The sequence below is a fragment of the Lepidochelys kempii genome, chromosome 8 (assembly GCF_965140285.1).
Source record: "Lepidochelys kempii isolate rLepKem1 chromosome 8, rLepKem1.hap1, whole genome shotgun sequence".
Classification (NCBI taxonomy): domain Eukaryota; kingdom Metazoa; phylum Chordata; order Testudines; family Cheloniidae; genus Lepidochelys; species Lepidochelys kempii.
In genome coordinates, this window is record NC_136387.1 from 78545542 (window position 1) to 78570820 (window position 25279).

At 44.3% G+C, this 25279-nt stretch overlaps 2 protein-coding genes across 2 annotated transcripts in view; one reads left to right on the plus strand and one right to left on the minus strand.

Moving 5' to 3' along the window:
* Positions 1–436: 436 nt before the first annotated feature.
* CCN1 (cellular communication network factor 1) lies at positions 437–3891 on the minus strand. Its single transcript, XM_073357183.2, has 5 exons — positions 3566–3891; positions 3057–3270; positions 2365–2712; positions 2011–2213; positions 437–1900 (listed from the first exon to the last, which is right to left on the minus strand). Exons 1-5 carry the CDS (start codon positions 3626–3628, stop codon positions 1601–1603), a joined length of 1128 nt encoding a protein of 375 aa, XP_073213284.1. The 5' UTR covers positions 3629–3891; the 3' UTR covers positions 437–1600.
* A 2213-nt stretch (positions 3892–6104) lies between these two features.
* Positions 6105–25279, plus strand: part of DDAH1 (dimethylarginine dimethylaminohydrolase 1) — a 149986-nt gene continuing 130811 nt past the window's right edge. The window contains exon 1 of the mRNA XM_073357186.2: positions 6105–6239. The gene's annotated coding sequence lies outside the window, so the exon portion shown is untranslated. The remainder of the gene's footprint in view (positions 6240–25279) is intronic.

Here is a 25279-nt window from a genome sequence, read left to right on the forward strand (position 1 = left end):
CGTGTCTTTTCTGGTGCCACTCACAGTGACCGTATTCTATGACTATGGAAACAAACACCCACATCAGCTTCTTGAAAATAATTTACTTTAAGAATATAGTGAAATATTTTGCTAGAGGGCCGTATTGATGACAAGAGGGTAGAAATGACAGAGAAATCTACGCTATCATAGTTTTATTGTCAGTCCTGTCTATAGTGCAGCTTGTAGCAGCCGGCATTAGTACAAACATTGATGCAGACTTCCTCAGCTTCTTATAGCCTTAGTAAAAAAAAGGTGTTTTTCTTCACATATCCTAGTCATCTACCCTTTGACCACACTGATAATCAAACTTAATTAACATCTACAAAATATAGTTTAATTATATTTAAAAAGGGGAGGAAGGGAAAGGGAGAGAAGCTGGCCTTAACTATTGGAAAAGTACTTGAAATTCTTCACATTCTTCTCCTGTTAACAGCATGTTTACTTTTAATCACTGGGTTATTAGGATTAACACAAGTCATTGCTTCAAGCTCATTTTAGTGAAAGCAAACTACCTCCTACAGACTCAAGGAAACATTCTTTTTCCACATAAATGTATTAATTTTCAAGAAGCAACTATACAAAGTAACGTGAGCCCTGGCTAACTCTTCCAACCCACCATTCAACATTGTGGTGCATGTATACATTCTAATTAAACACACTCTGTTGCAAATTTCAGGATAATTTGAATATTTTGACAATGTAATGAACAAAGCAATCTCTATTTTAGAGATTTGATCTTAAATCTACTAAGTAGTTTTCATCTGTTTTAGTGAATAGGGGACTGCACTTTGTGTAGAGCAATTTTTTCCCCCGAACTAATAATTTTAAAGTCTATCAGTCATGATTAGTTCCAAGGTAGAGCTTGTTTTAGGTTTCAGAGGAACTGAGTTTGCAGAAGTTCAAGCTTCTGCTACAGAAAGCTTCCACGTTTAGCCAAATTGTCTATTACCTGTCAAAATTTTCTACTAAGAGTAAACTTAGGTAAATATTTCTTTATTAAATGATTAAATCCATAAATAAATTCTTTTAATTCATTGAATATAAAATTAAAACCATTTACAACTTATTCCAGTATTACGGGGGGAATGGGGGGGTTCAAAAAAAAAAAGAGAGCTACATTTTGATAAATAAAATACTCAGCTTTAAAACAACTGATTTCTGTTTGCAATTAAACTATAGTTGGTACATAATAGCTGCCACCAGTGAGCTCTCTAAAGTGCCCACCTCAGGAAGGAATGTATCTTCCAACGCATGTTTGGAAAAAAATTTTAAAAAGCATAGTGTTAAAACTGAACAGTTTTTAAAGTTTTCATAACCAGAACAAACATTTATCTGATCAGTTACAAACAGAAAACAGCACATGATTAAGGTAAGGTGCTCCAAAAAGAAGCAATAAAGTTGCTCCAATTCTATGAAGCTTTAAGTATGCTTAAATCTCTGTTGCATTAGTGTCCAGTTGCACAGGGTCCTCTTGTAGTAGTATCTCAATGTTGCCCTCAAATGGCACCATTTCCACAGAGTTCTTTTCTCCATCGCTTGTTACTTCAGAATTCTGATAAATCCCCACCCCCATCACAATTTAGTCCCTAAATTTGTGAATGTCATTGAACAGTCTGTAATAGGGGTAAGCTTCATTTGCATGTGGACAGTTGTAGTTGCATTTGCAAGACTGGATCATCATTACATTCTTAGTGAAAGTTTCTCCATCATCACAACGGAACCTGATCTTGACGGTCCTGGTCTGATGGGGGGTACAGCATCTTCCATCCACACAGGAGCCACAGTATTTGGGGCGATACTTCTTCACACTAGAACATCCAGCATAAGTAAACTTCATTGGGGCTTGTGACTTCTTGGTCTTGGTGCATTTCTTTCCCTTCTGTATGGAAGAGGAAATATTATTAGCAAAAGTTTTCTTTGTAACATCCACCTTCCACCCAGAACCATCTGGGGGGGAAAAAAAGGGGGCTATCAGAGATCTGTATTTACCTTTAGGGAACCATAACTGGGCTGTTCACATGGCCGCACTTCACATATCCTGGTCTCTTTGATTAGTCTACAATCAGGATTATCATTGGTGATCCTGGTAGAGATACCAGTTCCACAAGTCTTTGAACACTGGGACCATGAAGTTGTCTGCACAATGCATTTGAAACTCTCAAAAGATCGGCTGTATGGCTCAGATCCAAAGACTAAAAAGGAGGAGGAGAAGAAGAAGAACTTTGCATAAAGTTTCTCATACATCTTGGTACCTCTTCTCAATGAGGAGTACAGCAAAGCACTATACTCCTTGTATTAAAATATCCCCTCCCAATACAGAATATGCCCAATAGCCTTACTCACCAGGTAGCATTTTCAGTCCTCCTTTCACAACGGCAATCAGCTCGTTGTTCCTGGTTAATTCACCTTCTGAAGCATCCAGACCAAATTCTTTGTTGAAGAAACCTTCCAACTCGTCAGGAGCATCTTTGGTCTCATCACAGACCCATTCTTCACAGCACTGGCCAGGGACTTTAACCAGCCTTGGGTTGGCACAGCCCAGGTTAGGGAGAGAGAGTTCTTGTGGGCAGAGCGGGATGCAGCCCACAGCTCCATCTATGCATGTGCACTGGTGTTTACAGTTGGGCTGGAAACTTTCACCATTCTGGTAGATTTTTGAGTTATATTCACATGGTCTCCCCTCGGATTGTGCTGCAGAGATTCATAAAGAGAGAAAGAAGGGAGTTAGAGGTGAGATCCGCTCTTTTAAACGCATGCATATTTGCTGCTCTGCTAGATTCGAGTTATGGTAAAGTTCCCTACAATCCCCTAGAGACTCTAGGCTAGAACAATAAGTTAGTCAGGAATCACTTTTCCTTATGCGCGTTTAGCGGAGCCCAGACATACTGAATTGCATTCCAGACTGCTGAAGTCATATGCCTTTCTGCCAAGCTACCAACAACAAAGCATAACCATACATGGACTCAACATTACTAAACTTGGGCACTACGGGGACTATTATTATTTTTAAAGGAGCCAAACCACATGCCTCTTACCTCTGCAGATCCCCTTCTGAGCCGTGGTACTGGCGCCGAAATTGCATTCCAGCCCCTTGGTGTGATCACAAGGCTGGGTCTTACTGCAGTCCTCGTTGAGTTGTTTAGCGCAGACTTTACAGCAGCCGCAGCCGTCCAGAACCAGACCGACTCCCGGGGCACATTTGGGCACTTCCAGAGAGCACTGGCAGGCGGCCGGGCAGGCGGAAAGCGCCTAAGGAACGAAGCACATTAAAAGCCGATGAGTGTATGTGCTAAATGCCCATGCACAGAGAGACAAACCCGAGACTTACAACAGCCCCATGGTACGGACAGCAGCGCTGGTCCGCACCTAGGAGTTAGCGACGCTCCCAGTTTATGCCTTCACAACACATACACCCAGGCGGTCGACTTTCCGCGGGTATATTTCGCGGCAGGAAAGTGACCAAAAAATGGCAAACAGCTTTAAAAAAAAAAATCCCTCGAAGCCCTACGATCCCAAACAAAGTTACATGCAAACGCAAACTTACCAGCCCGAATAAGTGGAGGAAGGCAACAGCCAGAAAGAAATAACTGGTGGTTTGGTAGTTCATTGTTAGCGAAGGAACTGTTTTCCTAGTACAGCTAAAATAAACTAGAGTAGAGAGAGAGCCTAAAACTTTCCCTGCGGCTTTCAAGACTACAGGCTGAGTGGATCTCTTCTTGTGCCTGTAGAGAGAGGAGTCTAAATCCTAAAGGGCTGTGAAAGCGTGTGCTGCTACGTTTTCTTCTTTTCTGAGAAGAGCAGGAAAGATAACAGGCTGCTGCCTGGATCCTCCGCTTCTCAGGGGTCCCTTTGCAGTCTGAGAAGGCAGTGAGGGAGCCACTCCTTATATACAGTGCTGATGCCGCCGCGTGTTGCAGCTGCACTGACGTTGAGCGTTCCAGAATGCTAAAGCATCCAGAATTCCAAAGCATCTCAGGAATGTTTCTTGGCGCGGTTTGCGTCCAAGCTCCTCCCTGTCTAAATTGCACCTTTTTTTTTTTTTTTTTTGGTCTCAATAAAGTAGTTCTACACCCTCCTTCCCCCCTAATCCCAACACTTGAAACGATCATTTAAATAATCCTCCCTTTAAGGATCTTTTATGATCATGTGGGAAATGCATTTTAGGAAGTTCTTTTTAAAAAAAAAAAAAGTATGTTCCGAGTTTTCAGGCTGGGAAACGCTGTATATAGATACTCCCTGTGTGTTTATTAAGTAAGTTCTGTACGACTGAATTTCACTCTGAAATATTTGGTGATGGGGGGTCAGGAAAAGCAGCACAAATCTGTTGCTGAAATTATGCACGTTCCTATCAAGGCTAAAAAAGTTTGATCCAGTGTGTGAGTGAGGGTGTGTATTTCAAACTAATGCCCTGATGGCTTACTTTTAAATATTTATGAATGGGAAAGAAACACAATAAATGGCTCCCTAGTATCTGGCAAAGTTCCATTAAAAGGTCTTCCCCTAGCTTTTTGCTTTGAGAGGTTCCCACTTTTGTTATAATCATGGAAGGTGGAGGTTCTCAAGTGCAGTGACTTTGAAGAATCACAGTTAAAAAGCTGGCTACTTCTTTACAGACCCAGTACATATATAATAAACTGACCTTGCTCAGCCCTCACCCCCAGGTGGTGTACTTTTTTTTAAAGATCAGAATTTGGAAATGCAAATAACTCTGCTACATGTTCTTATCCTAAGCCTTGCCCTAGGAAGGGTAAATCAGACAACTCTTTTATATATACTATTCCTCGGAAAAATGAAGAAACTGCTGTACTGAGCTCTCTCTAATTTGTAATCTTTAAAGTTGAAGTCGCTGCAAGAAAGTCGCTCCTTGGTTTAGAATTATTTTAAAATCTGGATTTTGAAATTGATTAAAAGGAACCTTTTAAATTATTATATAGAGTTTACGAGCCTCCTTGCTATTTTATTCTGCCTACATACTTTAGGAGGGCAGAATAACAAACCTTAAGTTTCTATGGAATATTGACCTCTCTATGACCTTCACTGCAGCATACAGTGATAAGCAATTAAAATAAACATCTGCCTAAACTATAGGTTAACCCTGGAGGGGTGAACATTCAAAGATTGACCATGTTACTTTTGTATAGGAATACTCATACATAGACGTTTTTAAAGCTTTTAATATATTCTCTACATACCAAGTTTACATTAATCCAGTCATTTGTTATTGGGGTTGTTATTTCAGAGATAAACCCTTGAGTGCTTTAGATGTCTAGTGTTTAGGCCAGGAACAAGTTAGGAGAAAATCCCGGGCCCTGCAGCACATACATCCCTCTGCAGTCGTGTTTATCACAAAAGTTTTTGGTAATCCTCGGTAAGGTTAGACTCACTTAGGGATTCCTCCATTAAGCGAAAAATTTGGGGTTGGGGCGGGGGGGGGGGGGGGGGGGAGGGAAGAGTTCCTAGCTTATGTTGTGGCGTTTTTTAGGTTTCATGGCTGTAAGTATTTCCAGATGGTGATTCAGACACCAGACGTAACAATATTTCCATATTTGGTATAGCAGTAGCCTGCATTTTTCACATTTTTCTACTCTGTTATCCAACCACAAAGCATTCTTGACAGCTTCAAATGGTGTTAAATATAGACTTAACTTCTGTTCCCAGGGCAGGAAATTCTTTGGGATTCCTGTTTTTCACGCAATCTGTCTATCATGATTTAGTAGAAATTACACTGGAGGAGCCAACTGTAGCTTGCTCGTTTATTGAAAAAAGCAAAGTAGTTTAGTCTGCTACCCAACAGCATTTCAATAAATCCCCATTCCAAGGATTTTTTTTCTTTGCAAACAGATTACGGTTCCTAAATTTGTTTTTTTGTTGCCTTCAACGGTTGAAGGTGGAAGAGCAGACCCACAGCAGAGGAGAAACTTGACAAAAACCTCCAATGCCCTTGGAAACCAGAAGTGGTGGGGAAGAAGTGGAGAGGGAGGGGATGGGCAGAGGAGGGGGGATCTGATTAACCTGTCTGCCTAGCATTTCCAAACAGTATGTGTCTCTGTGTGCTGCTCCTAAAGGATGGGCAGTTAGGGAGGGAAAGCAGCACCAGCCCTGCTGCTAGAAGGAGAGAAGCCCAGACGTCTTGTTGCCTGCTCCTTTCCACCACTGCAAGGGTTACAGAGAGGATCATTTCATGGTGACTGGTTGAGGGACTGTGCACATGTTTCAGGGTAAGTGTTGCTCCCAGTGCTAAATCTGTTTAGGGGGCTGGGGGATGTGTGTGTGTGTGTTTGGGGTTTTTTAAATACAGCAGGAATAATAGGCAGCTTTGTTGTACCTTGCTGGAGCCACAGAAAAGGGGGTTTGTTGTTGTCTTGGGAGTGCCTGCTCCTGGACTTGGCTTTAGATTGAGCGGTGTGGTGGGGGGGACTCTGCTGCCAGGGAGGTGAAGGCGACACAAGAAAGGGGCCAATATAATAGGGCCACTGTCTTCAGCAGAGGCTTGGAGCGGCAGCCTGAACCCTACAGTGCAGTTTCCAAAACATATGTGGTTTTGTTTTACTTTTCAAGCATGTATCTTTTCTAACTGGCTCCAGCCACCCCTCCCCCCTACTGCCCCCCCAAGGAATAGACCAGGGGCTGATGGATAAAGTCCATCTTTGTTGATTCTCCTGGAGACCATTCTCCCTCCTCCCCATCAACACCCCCACCACCATCACCCTGGATAAATAAAGTAACATGAGGAAACCATCTGTTGACCCAAAATGGTGGCATAAGGGACCAATTTAAGCATAAAATAATTCTCCCCCACCCAACCCCCTCTGAAAGTGCCTTTACAATTATAAGAGAGACAAGGTGGGTGAGGTAATATCTTTTATTGGACCAACTTCTCTTGGTGGAAGAGACAAGCTTTCCAGCTCAATGGAAGTATTTTACTGGAAGAATTTCTGCTTTAAAGGCTCTTTCATGGTCTCCCCGTTTCAGTTATGTTTCATATGGTGCCAGGGTGGGAATGTGGAGCGTACGGATGTGAAGACAGAAACAGGCGTTTGTGTGGCTGTCATTGCACTGAAGCTAGTCTCAGCACCAGCAGCCCCCAGAGCTGTCACTGCTGTGGAGGTGTTGCTGCCCCATGCTGGAAGGGAACAGGCTGCATTGGCCCCTGGCTTTGCTGAGGCTCTGCAATGAGGGAGAGAGAGTCTGTTGCCAGAGTCTTACTTCAGCACAAACTTAGGATGTTTCCAGCTCAGTTCCATATTTGGTGAAAGTCTTGTGAGCTTCGTCATCCATCCGATGATGGGGATGATGCAGCAGCAGCAGCAGCCACCAAGCTCCTTTTAGAAAGAGGAAATCAGGGGTCCTTGACCTGCATACCAAAAATACAGGTCACTGGAGAATCTGTGGGCATGTTTTCAATCCTTCCCTTCTGAGCCTGGGGGAGGGGCTTGGGGGGTTTCCTCCGCTGGAGAGTTTATTGATGACCGTTGTGTCTCAAGAATGAATATCATCAGTTCACCCTGGCATGTTAACCACATTAAGTTAGGGATAGGACTGAACAGCTGCGTTTGTTTTACATTGTTTTAGAGATGGACCCAAACCATGAAGTTCACATTTGGATCTGACAGTCCTCAGAGTTTGGGTGGGATGGGGGATTTGGATGATGATTTTGTTTTGACCCATTATAGAGATAGGGACCAGTGCAAAGTTTGGATCTGGGGCCAAATTTCCCCAATGCCCTCAAGGGATTTTGGTTCTGGGCCACTGTTTTGCTGTGGTTTGGTTAGAATAACAGAATCACAACTTTATGTATTTGTTTTTGTCTTCATCTGTGAAGTCATTTTGTTCAGGGTTCCATAAGGGAAAGGGAAAGGGTAGCTAATCCCGTGATCGGTCAGTGCCTGGAGGAGTTCAGGAGAGTTGGGAAGAGAAGGCAGGGGTGCAGTCTGAAAGAACAGAGCATTCTCTCCCTTTCTTAAGGATTTACACTTCCTTGTGTTCCAGTGCATATGCCTGACACATTGCGGGGGGCAAAAAAGCAGGTGAGCAGCTGTCCCAGATGTGGGCTTTAGCGGTGTTGATAGATTCGAGTAGCAGCACCAAAGACTTTGGAGTGTTGTCATTTATAAGAGTATAGTATACGCGTTCTGCCATGGCTCAGAGCCTGCAGCTGAATGTCGCCACAAAGGGGTTAAGGTGGTGTTTCACCCTTTTAATCTTGCCCCCATTTTCTTTTCATTCTAATCTAAATCTCCCTTGCTGCGATTTCATTCAAGTGACATACATTTGTTTTTGTTTTTCCTATGGTGTTTGTGTGGCTCATGAAAAGTGATGCGTTGGCTGCCGGGCCTTCTCTTCACAGATTAGATGTTACCTGAGCATGAATGGTGGCAGGCAATGCTTCCCTTCCCTTCTCTTCTCTGCCCTTATCCATCAATTGCCTCAAAACTTGACCTAAAAACACCAGGGTTGCCAGGGTAATTAATTCTTTATTCCCATGCATCTCATTGACTGTCTCCCAATATTGACAATAGGTCACCAATTAGTGCTATTTGTGATTATAGGCATTCTTATGTGCATAACTACCCATTAATAATTGGCCTGAGATCACCGACTAATTCACATGAGTCACCAATGACCGTTAGGTGGTTCCATTAACCATTTCTATCCCTACTGACTTGGCAAAATTGCAGTTGGTGACCTGCAGGTGAAAGGTTTCTTATCCTGTTTCCAACTCTCTGAGCTATCCAGTATTCCAGGTTTTCCTTCTTTGCGGGTGTATGATTCTCCTCAGATGTTTTAATGTGAAGATCTGTAATTCCTTTTGAACCTGTGAGTGGTTGAATCTGTGACTGATACAATTTTATCCAGGATGAATCATAGAATCATAGAAATGTAGGACTGGAAGGGACCTCAGTAGATCATCTTGTCCAGTTCGCTGCATTGAGGCAGTACTAAATATTATCTGGACCATCCCTGACAGGTATTTGTCTAACCTGTTCCTAAAAACCTCCAATGATGGAGAAGAGAAGACTGAGGGGGGACATGATAACAGTTTTCAAGTACATAAAAGGTTGTTACAAGGAAGAGGATGGAAAATTATTCTTCTTAGCCTCTGAAAATAGGACAAGAAGCAATGGGCTTATTGCAGCAACGGAGGTTTAGTTTGGACATTAGGAAAAAATTTCTGTCAGGATAGTTAAGCACTTGAACAAATTGCCTAGGGAGGTTGTGGAATCTCCATTATTGGAGGGTTTTTAAGAAAAGGTTAGACAAACATCTGTCAGGATGTTATTACTTAGTTATTACTTAGTCCTGTGCTGAGTGCAGGGGGTCTGGACTAGATGACCTATAGTCATCCCATTCAGTCCTATGCTTATATGGTTCTATAGCCTCCTTTTAGTCCAAAGTAAGCATTTGGAACAACTGATTATACTCACGGTTATATATATTTACTGGGTATATATAACATTAATTTCACAGGCCACCTGTCTTTGCATTTCCCTAGGACCCGTGCTTTAGGAGCCTAGATTCTAAACTTTCATTTCTTCAGGGAAAAGAGTTCCAATGAAACTGTGATGGATTGGACCCCTTGGGGAGCCACCTGATGTGCTGAAATACCACTGAGTCTACCTGTTCGGTCAGCATGGGCCCCCTTTAACCTGTCTTGCTGAGCCAGGCCTTAAAACCTCCTCTAACACACACACAGGCAGGGCCACACCCAGCTGCAGATCAGCTCAGGGAAGACTCATTTTAAGGGACTTTCCACGGCATCCAGATGTCCACCCCCCTTTGGAGTACAAGCCCAAAATAATATGAAATTTGCCTCTTCCCTCAGTGTGGAGGAGGGTATGCACAATTTCTCGTTCCCCTCCTCCCCCAGTTAGAAATCATATAAACTGGGTTATATTGTAAACCAGAAATGAATTTATTAACTACAACAGGTGTATTTTAAGTAGTTAAGGAGGTAGCAGACAGAACAAGGCAAATTACTAAGAAAATAAAACAGCACACAAACTAAGCTTAATACACGAAAGAAACTGGTTACATGTAAGTTCTCACCCTAAATGTGGTTCTAATAATCTTCATAGCCAGACACCCTTCCAGCCTAGGTCCAGTTCTTCCCCCCAGTCCAGTCTTAGTTGTTTCCAGCAGTCATCTTGGGTGAGGTAGCAGGGGAGAACTGAGGACTTGGATTACCTCACTCCCTGCCCTTAAATAGGATTTGCATAAGGCAGGAGTCCTTTGTTTCCCTAGTTTTACCTCCGTTCCCTTACAGTGGAAAGTTACAAGAAGTCCCAGGTAATGTTTTAGTATCAGGTGGCAAGACCACCTGACTCTGTAGGATTATAGCATCCATGAGTCAGGGGCAGTATAGAGCATCCACAGGAAGGCCAAGCTTTTCACAGTCCATTGTCCTTGCTGATGGGCCATCAGCCCTGTCTGGCTTTTCCATTGTTGTACCTGAAGTGTTAGCAGTGGGCATCAACCAAAGTTACATTGTTGAAATACAGATACATAGTCAATATTCCTAAGTTCAGATACAGAAATGATACAGGCATACAAATTGGATAATCACATTCAGTAAATCAAAGCCTTTCCAATGATATCTCACATGAGCCATCTGACATACAGTATAGCTCAGTTATGTCATATTCATATCATAAACATATTTTCATAAATAATATGGAAAGACACATCACAGGAACCTTACCAAAAAGGAAATTAATGGAGGGGTATATCTCCCTACTTAAAGATTTCAGTCTTTTAAGACTATTTTCAGGGATTTTGGGGCTATGAACAGATATTCCCCTAGGTGTTGCTGGTCCCATTGAAAGTATATACCCAAAATTGGAAAGGAGAACATCAAAAGGCTGTAGTTATGTGAACTTTTGGGAAGGTTCTGATTAAAACCAGAACCCAATTCTTTTTGTACTGTTTTTAATTTCCTCTTTCCCATTCTCATCTTCCTTTACCCATCCCCTCCTATGTGTTCCCTCTTCTTTGGTTTCCTTTGCCCTGTTTCAGTTCTTTCTCCCCCTAGCCTTTCCTTTTTTAATGTTTACTTACAAAGATTGGGCCTCTTCTGCTGCTCCTGCCAGGCTGCTGGTTCCTGCTGCACAAAATCAGCTCTTCCAGGGTCAGTGGTTCATCTCAGTGACTCACAGGAGGTGCTAATCCAGTGGGGCAAATTAAGCAACATACAGGCAGAGCAGCGGAGTAGCAGGAAGGCCTCAACATCTAAAATGTAAGTAGGTTCAGATTTTACTCCCTGGATTGGTGCAGTTAATTCAGAATTTCTGGGTGCAGGGTTTCCTATCTATACTTTCCCCTCCCTCACTATCAACTTATTGTTTCTTTTAGCTGGGCTCAAGCCTGTCAGCTCTCCTGTAGTCTGTGCCTGTATTTTCTGATATATTGGGTATCTATGTGCTCCATGCTGCCCTCCACATCTGCAGGGGGAGTTTGGCTTTTAGATACGCTGCTAGAATAGCCATGGGTAACAATTTCTTGATATGACAGCTTTCCACTGACTCCTTTCCAGGATATCATGGGCTTCCAGTTCTATGGAACTGGAGGGGGAGCTAATTTCCTCCTCCTAACCCCACAGAAAAAACAGGGAGACTAAGACAGTTGCAGTCAATATTAAATTGTGCAGCTTTCCCTTCTAAACTGTGTAGCCCACACCTCACACAGACAGTAGATCATGGAAGCATGGTCCCTGTGGGGTATGACAACAGATTGGAAGCAAGAGCCATCCACATGGATGCCCCTTTGCTCTTTGTTGATTTCCGGAGACATGGGTTAAAAGGGTGGGTTTCTGGCTTCTCCTTGGATGGGGAAGCCATAGTCTCTCTCCCAGATGGAGAATTCATCAGAAACTGCACAAGTTGAAACTCACTGTTCTTCAAACATATCTGTGTGGATCCCACTCAGGCTGTGCGGCCTATATCATGGTATTGCTACCCTTACTTCTCTGCTGCTGCTGCTGCTGGCAGCGGCGTTGCCTTCAGAGCGGGGCGCCTGGCCAGCCACTGCTGCTCTCCCACCCCTCAGCTTCAGGCAGCACCACCAGGGGCAGCACAGAAGTAAGGGTGGCAATACCATGACCCCCTACAATGGACTTGCAACCTCCTTTTGGATCAGGGCCCCCAGTTTGAAAAATGCTGCAGAGAAATCACACATTTTTTGTGGATTGGTCATGGCATGTAGTAAATTTCATGGATCTGTAACACAGCCGTGAAATTTGATATTTATGCCATGACCAACCCATGTAAAATGTGTGATTTCTCCATGATTTAAGTAGACCCCTACTCATAACAGGGAGGACAGGAGCAAGGGAAGAACTGCTGACCTCTCTCAGCCCAGGGAGGAAAGGGACTGAGTTACAAAGGAGGCCAGCTGGGGAGAAGCTGGTGTAAGGCTGCAGTGAGCCTGAATGAATTCAGATTCCAAGCAGGGCTGTGTGATTCCTCAGCCCAGGAGTGGAAGCTGGCTTGAACCAACACAGATCCCAAGGAGGGCTGTCAGACTCCAGAATGAATGGCAGGGCTTAGGGATAAAAAAAGTCTGTGTTTTGGAAATGACTGAATAAAATGAGACCTCACAAAGGGGGGATCTTGTTTAAGTGTTCTGGTCTGAGACTAAGTCATTGCAAGGAATGAAGAGGGAATGAGGGCAGATGCCTGCAGGGCTACCTCACGCCACAAGGAGGCACGCAGGGATGGCACCTGTCTATAGGCAGGTACAGCTCTCTCTCCAAATATTAAAGCTCATTTGACTAGAGTGCATGTTCCATCCTCTGAGTGTTTCAGGAACATCCCCATATCTGAAATTTACAAGGCAGTTACATGGAATAATCCCTTACTTTGGTTAAACACTATGCCATTGACCTGGCTGCAAGACCAGGGGCAAAATTTTGTCTGGCAGTGTTACAGACTGTTTAGTTAGTGGCAGTTGGTACTCCTTGGTCCCACTTGCCACATCGGCATTGCTTATCAGTCACCTAGAATGGGATCCACACAGACACATACTCAAAGAAAAAAAGAATGATTATTTACCTCATAGCAACTGTGGTTCTTTGAGATGTTGACCATATAGACCCCATGACTCATCCTCCATCTCTTCTTTTTCAGAATCCTCCTTATCTGGAATTCTGAATTCGTGTGGAACTGAGGACAGTTGCAGCGCTTATATCCTCAGGTGGGGTGCAGGGAGGGTGTCACAGTGACATGCACAATACAGGCGTGGCCCTGATGACACTGCTATTCAAAACAATACAGTTTCATACACATGAGGTGCATGCAGACCTGGAGTGGGACAACAACATCTTGAAGAACCACAATTACTGTAACATAATTAACTATTGTATTTGGCTTCCATATGCAGGTTATTCATACGTAGAGGAGAATGGATCCCTATTTAATTATTGCACCTTTCTCAATGGATGAAAAATCCAATGCTGGGAAGGAAGCTATAAAAAGGATTGACAGCAAAATCATAAGAATCCAGAGCATTTCAGGGGCCCAGGGAGAGAGGTGAGAGGAAGATTTTCCAGATTAAAACTCTGAGGCAGATCTTCCAGATTTTACTCTTAAACTGAGAGGCAGATTTTCCAGATTAGCGGCGATTTGTTGAATTTTGCACTGCAAGGTTTGGTAGGAGAGTTTCAGCTATATCTCTGATTCTGTCACCTGTAACTCTTTATTTGGCAAACTAACCAGACATAACCTTAGATTTGTCTCTGAGTAGCCTCAGAGTAGGAGGAGTTTGCATTTTCAGGATGTACCTATCAGATTTTTACTAGTACATTGCCAAGATAAAAATCCTAGATTAAAATGCCCCTTGTTTGTGTTACTAAAACACTTTTAGATTATTCATGCTGACAATGGGGAATGTTTAATGTACAAATCTACTTTTACTCATTTATGCTTCAGAGTAACAGCCGTGTTAGTCTGTATTCGCAAAAAGAAAAGGAGTACTTGTGGCACCTTAGAGACTAACCAATTTATTTGAGCATAAGCTTTCGTGCATCCGATGAAGTGCATCCAATGAAGTGAGCTGTGGCTCACGAAAGCTCATGCTCAAATAAATTGGTTAGTCTCTAAGGTGCCACAAGTACTCCTTTTCTTTTTACTCATTTATGCTGTGACTTCATTCCGCTTGACAGGGAAGCTAGACTGATCTGTTCATAGTCAGTTCTGTGCACTAGCACAAGGCCGCAGTGTTTGGCTTGCAAGCACCACAGAGGAATGTTTAAAAAAATAAAAGTGTTCCACTGACATTTAAAAAAATCATGGAAGTGTTTCTATTAATATTTGCTGGTGTAAAAGCTTCCTTTAGAAACCCAAATCCTACATTTGAGGCCTGAAATATTTTCAAAATAAGGAGCTAGATTGTGGCTAGCGGGGTTAGGGAAGGAAGGAAGAAGTCTTCCCTACCTTGCATGGCCTGTGTCAGGGACATTCAGAATAACAGCCCCTGTGCTTGGGGGAGCACAGAGCTGCTGCTGAGCTGCTCGTCCTGAAGAGCTCGTGCTCTGAAGCTGGAAGGAAAGGATGGGGAATATCAGCCACCACCTCTGGTCCTCCACACTGCCCCTTACTACAGGTTAAATGCTGTGAGCCCAGTCTCCAAAGTTGGGTAGTTAGAATATTATCAGCATTTTCTTAAAAACTGTGAGTCAACATCGTTAAAGCTCTTGCCAGTTTAGAAAAAGAGCACTAGAATGAATGTGTATGCAAGAGCAAATGTGGTGGATGTGACTGAGTGGGTAGGTCTCTCAGCATTTGACAGGAGAACACTCTCAAGTCAAAAGCATGCAGGGCAAATCTCTATCATCTGCGTAAACAATACTGAGGATATGTATAGGCAACTGGCAGTGTTGCTCAGAAAGCCAGGAACATCCAAGGGGATTTGTAAGGATTGATATTGAACCTTAATCAAGATCTTAACTGGGGGCCAGGTTCTCATTTCAGTTATACGGGCATATTCTTAGTTACCCAGTTGAAATCAATGGAATTGCTTCCAATTTACATCCATGTAAATGAGATTTGGAATCTGTGTGTGGATTTTCTAGAGGTGCATGGAATGCCATTCCTTCCTCTGTCCCTAGTCCTGTCCTACCCCTTCTTCTCTGCAGTTTCCCTGGGCTGAGGGACAGCCACTGGGCCTCCTTGCTGATCTAATTAATCAGAGCAGGGGATTTGTTAAGCTTAGTTACCCAGGCTCATTAAGGTAATGCATAAAAGCAGTCTCTGAGGCTGAGCTGACTGACTGACCTAGCTGGAGAGGCTCCTGATGATGGAAAGTGAATGCTGGAAATAAGAGTCTGGATATTGGTAAGATGTATGCGGTCAAATATAGCCAGTTATTCTGGATTGTGATATTTTTAATTTAACTGTCAGCACAGCACAAGAGTAAAGCCAGGAGTCTCCACCAGATTATTTTTTTCTTACCTGATAGGACTCCAGGGGAGTGTGTCTGTCCAACTGCAGTGGCATAAAGGGGCCAAAACAGTTTCCTGGGAGTACCCTAGTTCAGGGCTGTTGTAAGCCTGCTATAGGTAGCCCTACACTGCCGTTCTGCACAGCCCCCAACACAGGGCATGCCATCTGCAAATTGAGGACAGGAAAAGGAGTGGCAGGAGTGCTTTGCACTGCAGCTATTCTGAGCTTTAGAGCAGTGCATAGGCAGCTGTGCCAGCCTGTCATGTGTTCCTGGATCAGCCCAGAATTAGGGAGGTGCAAACATGTCATAAAGCCACCCTTAACCCCAACCTCTGGACTGCACCTTCTGTGGAGCACCTCCTGAAAAACACAGTGCAGAATCTGGCTCCCAGGGTTTGTTCCTGTTCTTGGATGCAACCCCACCCTTGACTAATACAATTAGCTTTTGCTGTAGGCTTTGTAACAAGTGTGCTGGGTTCTTTAAAAGTTGATGCCACCATATGAGACAAGCTTGTGGCTTGGTCTGGGAGAGCTATCTCCAGGTCAATCCAAGGTGTGGGTGTTAGAGGCCTGGGAACAGAGACTGTAAAGAGCTGAGCCTTAAGAGGCCTGGGGAAGGTCTAGGAAGGAGCAGTGGGAGACTGCCTAGGAAGGGGCCAGAGTGAAGGCCTAAAAGGCAAACCAGCCACTGTGGTAAGTAGCCCTGGTAATAAGTGAAACAAACATAGAGGCCGAAGCAGACAGCTGCTTCACTTATTATGTTCTTAGAGGTGGAATCTGGGATGATGAGAGAGACTGGATTTCCCTGCACCCCGATAGTGTCAGCTAGAGAAGTGGTACAGAAATCTCTTGCTTGAGAAGGAGAAAGGACTATTCAGCTCAGAAAGGCTGAAGGAAGCTGTGTCCTGGGGAAGAGATGATGAAATACTCTGAGTCCAGAGAAGGGCTGTTAAAGGATTACTGAGGCAGGGAAGGATTGATGGATTGTTATCCTGGGAAGTGAAGGGTTTGCATAGAATTTTGGTTAAAGGGCATAACCTGGGATTATGCAACTACAAGCCACCTCAGAGCACCAGAAGAACTGAAAAATGCAGAGGATTGCATTGTGAAAGCATGGTGCCAGCAGAGGGAAACTGAGGCAGACACCATGTCTCCATGCTGAGGAGAGGTACACTGGTGTTACAGGCCGCTGACTTAATCTTACTACTAGAGATATGCTGTTTAGGAATAGAACTGGTAGAAAAATAGAAAAACTTGCTTGCAAAACTAAATTAGAAACCAAGTTTAAATTCAGGCCATTAAGACCCTTTTAGTTTTAGTTGTTTGTGAATAGCGAGTCAAACAAAAATTCAGCCATATGAACATTTACAAACAGCAGTCGTCAGGCCCACACTGAAATTCATTGATTCCAGAAAGAGAATTTCCCTGGGGCACCTCTGATCCTGTAGATATTCCCCAGTGAGTGTGCCATTCTCTGCCTTTATGACCCATTCGTGCTGCTAGAGAGGCATGTGGAGTCTGCAGTGAATCAGAGAAACTGGCCCATGGACTTCAGAGGTTGAAATGCTAGTGTAGTGGCCTGGCAGGGACTTTTGATTCTCTCTTGATTTTATGGCAAGAGATTTTCTCTTGCCTGAATATCACACACTTTGAAGGCAGCATAGTTGGTACATAGTCTGTTCCTCAGGGACAGCTGGCATAATGACAAGAGACTTAACAAACGAATGTACTGTCAGCCTCAATCTGCATGTCACCATCGTTTCAATGCTAATGAGCTTTCTCCTCAGCCAGCTCTTGTCTGACTGTAGGGCACTGAAGCATCCCAATATTTATGGGATTTTACTGGATTTTCAGTTACAAATCTATAAAGCAAAGAAAGAGCCAGTTCATGCAGTAGCGTGTGTGGTGGTAGAGGTTTTAATAATGCCACCTCAGATAAAATACTATGGGGGCTGAGTAACCATAAATAACTTTGCCTATGAAATGGCTTCTTATGTGAACTTGGGATCAGGGCCAAAAGAATGTCTATGTCTTAGGGAAATTTATTAGCCCAGGTCAAGAGTATTTCTAGGACTCAGAAGATGGGCTGGCTAAGAATTTGCTTGCTGAAGTCTGCTCTTCCTTAATTCCCTGTCCTCTTTGTGACAGGAATTTTACTTGTAAAACTCTCAAGATGATGCCATTTGCATTTTGAATGTTCTGGTTCCTGAATTACTGCCAAATAATAATAGCTCTACACAAAAATGATGAGGGGTATGGAACAGCTTCCATATGAGGAGAGATTAATCAGACTGAGACTTTTCATCTTGGAAAAGAGACTACTAAGGGGAGATATGACAGAGGTCTATAAAATCACAACTGGTGCGGAGAAAGTGAATAAGGAAGTGTTATTTACTCCTTCTCATAACACAAAAACCAGGAGTCACCAAATGAAATTAATAGGCAGCAGATTTAAAACAAACAAAAAGAAGTATTTCTTCACACAACACACAATCAACCTGTGGAACTCTTTGCCAGAGGATGTTCTGAAGGCCAAGACTAAAACAGGGTTCAAAAAAGAACTAGATAAGTTCATGGAGGATAGATCCATCAATGGCTATTAGCCAGGATGGGCAAGGATGTAAAACCATGCTCTGAAGTGTCTCTAGCCTCTGTTTGCCAGAAGCTGGGAATGGCCAACAGAGGATGGATAACTTGATACCTGTTCTGTTCATTCTCTCTGAAGCACCTGGCATTGGCCACTGTCAGAAGACAGGATACTGAGCTAGATGGACCATTGGTTTGACCCAGTATGGCCGTTCTTATGTTCACACCGAATGCATGTGCAGTATATTGTGTTCCTGGGGAGCTACCCCTGCTAAGCAATCCCTCACTTGGAATGGCATAGCTTTTCTAAAGGAGCAATTCTCCCATTTAAACCCTATCATTTCATCTGGTTGGACAAGCTGCTGGGCCTGGGCCTCTTACTGCAGATTCAGTCACTTCATAATGCCTACCACTGTGAATGTCTGCCACATTGAGTTTATTCTGACATTGGTTATGCATTCATTTTTAAAAAGGGAAAATACACAGCAGTACAATAGAGCTGTGAGTTTCTCCCACCATTACCTTTCTCATCTCTTCATTTTTCTTAATCCCACCATTCTTGCACTCCATTCCTCCTCCATTTAGTCTGTCCTTACCTGCTTTCTCTCTCTCTGTCTCTCCCTTCCTTCTCTTTTCTCTCCCCCCTCCCACTCTGCCCGCAACCCATTGTTTCTGTTTGGATTTCTCTTATCCATGTCCCCTCATCTTTTTGCCTGTTTGCTCAACTATTCTTCTGTGGTTTTTGTCCCCAACCTGCCTCCCCATCCCTACAATCTGTCTGGTTTTTGTTTGGCTGGTTTTCATTCTCTTCATCTCTCTGGAATTCTTCCTCCTAAATATTTCTTTTTGGGCTATCTCAAATTCCAGGGACCTTTCAGTAATTGCTATCTGTGCCCTATTCTGCCTCATTATGTCACTGTACTGATGTGGAAAGATTTAAGCATAGGAGCAATGCAAAGAACTTGGGAAAAATGCATGAGTTCCTTCCATTTTAGGGTGTGGGTTAGGTTTAGGATTACCTGGTTTTTCCTGTAAAATTCCTAAGAGGGATGGAGTTAACTCCCCGCTCTCATGTTGATACCTATGTTTCCTAGACAGGTTATTTCATAGCCCCCTTTAAAACTGTATGTTCATTGGTCCTTGTGGTACTCACACACACACCAGTTTAAATACCTCTGCTACAGATATCTTATGATAAATGCCTTAGGGATACATTATATCATGCCATGTACAATGATGCTTTCTTGTGATCACATAAAGTACATCAGTGGCCTGTTGGTAATGCACTTAACTGGAGTGTGGGAAAACTCTCTGACTTGAGCTTAGTTTTGTATCTTTATGCCACATGAACCTCTTTGAATGTTTGTTATTCCCTTCACGTGGCTGTTGCCGGCTCCTGTACTGTAATTATTGTACTAACATATGCGAAATCTATTGTGCTCCTTTTTAACTGGCTATTTACAGTATAAATACAAAAGCAGACCATGCTACCAAACAGAAATAAAAGTGCAGTTGTGGAATTTTCATTTTGTGCAGCTAGTGCCAGGACTATTAATCCATCATACAGGAATCTCAAGTGTTGTATGTAATATAAGATTAATACTCATATATTTACTATCAAAATCTCCATGCTGTGACTTGCCAAGCACCTCATTACTCATTGGCTTCAATGAGAGGTGAGGGCGCTAACGTTCTCATAGGATGAGTCCTAAGGAAATGGTCTTCAAAAACCAATATATGCCAAATCATGCACCTAACTTGCACACACACTTACTGCTATTACACATGCAAATCAGGTACTGGCATGTGTGACTACCCATTTTGCATGTTCGACAACATGTGAATTAGGGCTGTGTGCTTGGAAGCCATGTCCTGAAGTGTGTGGTAGTGCATTATTCCTTCACTGGGGTGACATGAACATTTATTTATTGACAAAACTGAAGACGATTGTTTTCCCTGCCCAAGGCTGAGGCATTTGTCCCATTTGAGTGAAAACCAAGGAGTATTCTATTTTTTTAATTGCATTTGTACATAATTGGATTAAAAATAATCAGTGTCTGCTCCCTGGCAGCTCTGATAGAGTGCTATATATTTTCTAAAAGAATATGAAAAGGGGCTGAAGGCCCAGAAATTCTCTTGGCAGCCCTGCTGTCTGGTTAGAAAAGGAAGTGAGCTACAAAATTTGAACATTCTGTTCTGAGACTTGAAAGATTTCTGGATTTTATTACTGACTCAATAGGGTTTTCATTATGTATGTGGCCAAGAAGAGAGGTTTACACAAGCAAGAGGAACATATTGTAATTGAACTTGTTTGTAATTTTACACATTGTTAAATAATTGAGATAACTAAATATCTTCTAAATGTACAAAAAATGAAGTGTTAGCAACACTGATTGTGGCACAAAATAAACAAATACAACATTATGGCTTGCATGCTATCTTTAATCTACCTCCTTGTCAGAAGGGGCCTGAGCCTGAACCATTGAAATCTAATGGGAGTTTTGCGATTCACTTCAGTGGGAGCAGGATCAAATTTGATGTTTGTTTCACTGAGTGTGTATATAAAACTATTGCTGTTTGGCAGCCCCTCAGGTGCCTACGGGTATGTCAGCCTTAACTTTGACTTTTTTGCTCCATAGTATCTCAATACCTCTGCTATTTAAACAGTTCTTTTGTGCTAAATTTCTTCCGTTTTCATTTTCATGTTTGGTTTTAGAAAGAAAAATACTTTCAGAAGCAAGTTTTCACCTAGATCATGAGGGAGAGGATTTGACACATAAGCTATGCTCTCAGTACAAATTGAGAGTTTAAATTGCTGTCCTCTTGCTGCTAAATTACTCAGCCTCAATATAGGATGTGCTGTGTCAGATCACACCATTGTTCTATTTAGCCTGGCATTCTACCAATATGGGTGCTTAGGAGGCATGTCAATCCCTCCTCCCACAAACAACACATTTCTAGCCAATTGGGAACTTTTGTATTTGATGGATTGCTTCCTGACCACCACAACTAACTTATTCCCTGAAGCATCTATCTTAGGTACTTATATGGCCCCATCACCACAGTATCTGAATACCTAGCAATATTTAGTGTATGCTTCTTCACAACATCTCTGTGGGGTAGGGAAAAACTATTATTCCCATTTTACAGATAGGAAAATGAGGCACATGAAGATTCAGTGACTTGCCCACAGGAAGACCATGGTGGAGCAGGGAATTAAACCTGTATCTCTTTAGGGTATGTCTACACTGACAGAGTTACAGCACCAGGAGTTACAGCACTGCTCAGAGAGCGTTGAAGGGAAACCGCTGTTCTGTGTTCACACTGTCAGCTGCCCGCGCAATAGTGTGTTCATACTTGCGGCACTTGCAGCGGTATTTGGAGTGGTGCACTCTGGGCAGCTATCCCACAGAGCACCTCTTCCTCTTCTGCCGCTAAGAGTTGTGGGAAGGCGGAGGGGGTTGCGGGGCATCCTGGGTCGCATCCCATCAATCCCTGTACTTCCATCCGCATTTGCCATCATCTTTCAACGGTTTGTGTACTGTGCTCCCTGCCTCTTCGGTCTGCAGGAAAGGATCCCGAACTGTTGACCAGTATGCTGCTCGCTCTGAGCAACGCATCACAAGTGGCAGTGGAGTTATTCCTTAAACTACAAAGGCAAGCGGGGTGCGACATTGATCTCACCACGCGTGGTAGCTACAACACGAGATTGCTTGTGGCATTCACGAAGGTACTGACCACAGTGGAACGCCGCATTTGGGCTCGGGAAACAAGCACTGAGTGGTGGGATCACGTCGTGATGCATGTCTGGGATGACGAGTAGTGACTGCAGAACTTTCGGATGAGGAAAGCCACATTCATGGGACTGTGTGATGAGCAAATCCCAGCCCTATGGCGCAAGGACACAAGAATGAGAGCTGCCCTGCTATTGGAGAAGTGCGTGGTGACTAGACAGTGGAAGCTGACTACTCCAGACTGCTACCGATCGGTCGCTAACCAATTCAGAGTGGGAACGTCTACTGTTGGACTCATATTGATGGAAGTCTGCAGGGCCATTAATCGCATCCTCGCCGAAAGACCGTGACTCTGGGCAACGTGCATGACATTGTAGATGGCTTTGCACAAATGGGCTTCCCTAACTGCAGAGGGGCAATAGATGGCACGCATATTCCAATTTCAGTGGTTCTCCGGGTGCTTGTGAAGCACTGTGGGCATTTCACAGACATTAACGCAGGCTGGTCTGGAAAGGTGTATGCTGCACGCATGTACGAGACTGCGGAAGACTTTGTTACAGCCTAGCTAGGGAACTTCCACTTTCTCGGAGCCGATAGGTCACTATAAGACATGGAAATCCGGCTATAACCAGCTTTAGGCCGGTTTTGTCTGCCCTGCATGGCCCTTTGCCAGGTAGCGGAAAACCCCTTTAGGAAAGTACCTAATTATATATTCATGAGCTGTTTCTGTGTACTGGTTATTATGGCTCGCTGTTTGCCCCTTCGTCGGACTCCATCCCAGGCAGAGCTCCGGTGCGCTGGGTTCCCCACTTCCGTGACAGCAACACTTGGAGTCCCTGTTGCAGGTGTGTCACTTACCTTCATTAAAGCCAATAACTCGCTGCTTTGCTGCGTGTAGGCCTTGTTCTTTCGGAGCACTCCTGATAGGCCTGGGGCCTAGCACAGAACAACGCATCTTTTGGAACACTGGCCTGTTCAGGAAGCTGCAAGCAGGGACTTTCTTCCCAGACCAGAAGATCACTGTAGGGGAAGTCAAAATGCCCCTTGTGATCCTGGGAGACCCCACCTACCCCTTAATGCCATGGCTTATGAAGCCATACACGGGGCAACTTGACAGCAGCAAAGAGTGGTTCAATAACAGGCTGAGCAAGTGCAGAATGTATGTTGAGTGTGCTTTTGGCCATTTAAAGGCCCACTGGTGCTGCCTCTGTAGGAAGATGGACCTGGCTGATGATAATATTTCTATGCTTATAGCCACATGCTGTACCCTCCATAATATTTGTGAAGGGAAGGGTGAAAGCTTCACTCAGGGCTGGACCGCTGAGGCTCAGTGCCTGAGGCTGAGTTTGAACAGCCAGAGACCAGGGCTATTAGAGGGCCACAACGCAGGGCCATAAGGATCAGGGATGCCCTGAGGCAGTGGTTTGAAGCTGAAAGCCACTAATATTTGTTGCTGTGCTCAGGAGTGCAGTGCTTGTCATGCTAGGAAGTGATTGGTGCAGACAATGCAATATGTAGGTTTAACATTGCTTTGCAGTGCTCTTTTTGCTTTCAATTAATAGAATAAAGATTGCTTTCAAACCAACAAAATTCTTTTATTAAAAAACAACAACCGGAGGAGAGAATCAAACCAAAAAAAATCAGCAGTGAGGGGGATGGGGGAAGGGAGGGTCCCAGGAGGAGGAGAAGGAGGAGGAGGAGGGGTCCCGGGATGGCTAAAGATTTGTGTGTGTCCCAGGACATATCCAGTCTTCTCCTTTGGAGTACAATGCAGCGGGTACTGTACTTCAGCAGGACCAAAATGCAGAGGCATGGGTGTTGAGTGCAATGGGTAGTGGGAGTCCGTAGTGCTGGACTGTGAGGGGGGAGGAATGCCATGAGTATAGACTGGAGCCAGGAGGTTGATAAGAGTGTGTTGGCGGTGTCTGGGGGGAGCATGGGAAAGAGTTTTGTGACAGCAGCTGCAGGGGAGAGCAGGCACGGAGCTGCTCAATTTGCAGTGCTAGAATCGCCTGGAGCATGTCCGCTTGGCGCTCCATAACATTTAAGAGCCGCTCCATGGCTTTATTCTGGTATGTCGCATTCTCCTTTTGGTACCTCTTCTCGCTGTCCTGCTACTCCTTCAATTCCTGTTTCTCGGCCGCAGAGTGCATCATGACATCACGCAGAAAGCCCTCTTTAGTTCTTCTTGGCCACTTTCTAATTCTGCACAGCCGTTCAGCTGCCAATAACAAAGAAGGAGGCTGGGCTCCCAAGGTCATCTCTGTGAAGTTTAAATGCAACATTTTACAGAAGCAGTATTGTTTGCAACACAGAAAACACTTAGGCAGTGATTTAAAACACAGCCAGTATTCTCACACCTGTCATTAACTGGCTGACCCCAGGCAAGCACACATGAGCCATAAGACCCCCAAAATGGTGAGTAGTCACAGGGTCAGGATAAATCCCTCTTCCCAAACTGTGCTGTACACTGGGCATGTGGCTCTTGGGAAGAGCCAGCACTGCGGGGAATGATTATCATTCCTGTCCCCACACTTTCCACAGGATATGATCATTATGGAAGATGTCTTGCTGCTTCTCAAAGACTGCAGCTTCTGCCCTGGCCCCTATGCAGCTCGCCTGTGTGCAGCAATGGTCCCCATCACAGCACAGAGGTGTGGGAAAGTTACTGTTAATGGGGCAAGAAACAGGAGATGGCCTCCTCTCCTGTTTGCACTTCGCCAACATCTGACAGCTGTGACTGGCTAGCCTCCTCCGGGGTAGAAAAGAGCTCTTGGGTGCTTGCATCTCTGACCTCCGAGTCATCCTCTGCCATTGGGTCCCCCTCCCCCTCATGTCCTTGTCCAAGATTTCCTCCTCCTGGCTCCGTCCACTTTCGACTGGCACGCGAGCCACCGAAGTATCCACAGTGGCCTTCGCAGTAGAGGTCGGGTCACCGCTGAGTATCGTGTCCAAGTCTTTGTAGAACTGGCAGCTCATGGGTGCAGCACCGGAGCAGTGGTTTGCCTCCTGCACCTTGTGGTAGTCGTTCTGCAGCTCCTTCACTTTGAGTCTGCACCGCAGTGTGTCCTGGTCATGGCCCCTTTCTATCATGCATCGTGAAATCTGTCTCTAGGTATCATAATTCCTACGGCTGAAGCACAACTGGGAGTGGACAGCCTCCTCTCCCCAAATGCTGATGAGGTCCAGCAGCTGAGCATTGCTCCACATCAGGGATCGCCTGATGCGTGGAGCAGGCATGGCTACCTGGCAAGATGCGCTGAGACCACTGCACGCATCACCGAGCGAACAGGAAGTGGACTTTCAAAATTCCCAAGGAATTTATGGGGTGGAGATGATGGTTGGTCACCTGAGGGCAGGGCAGGGCAGGACAGTAGAGTTCAAACCGATGACCAGAGAGGCGAGAACAGGCATTGTGGGACACCTCCCAGAGGCCAATCACAGCGCTGTAATCAACCACGGTGTCTACACTGGCACCTTCTCTATTCAGGAGATTGATTGTCC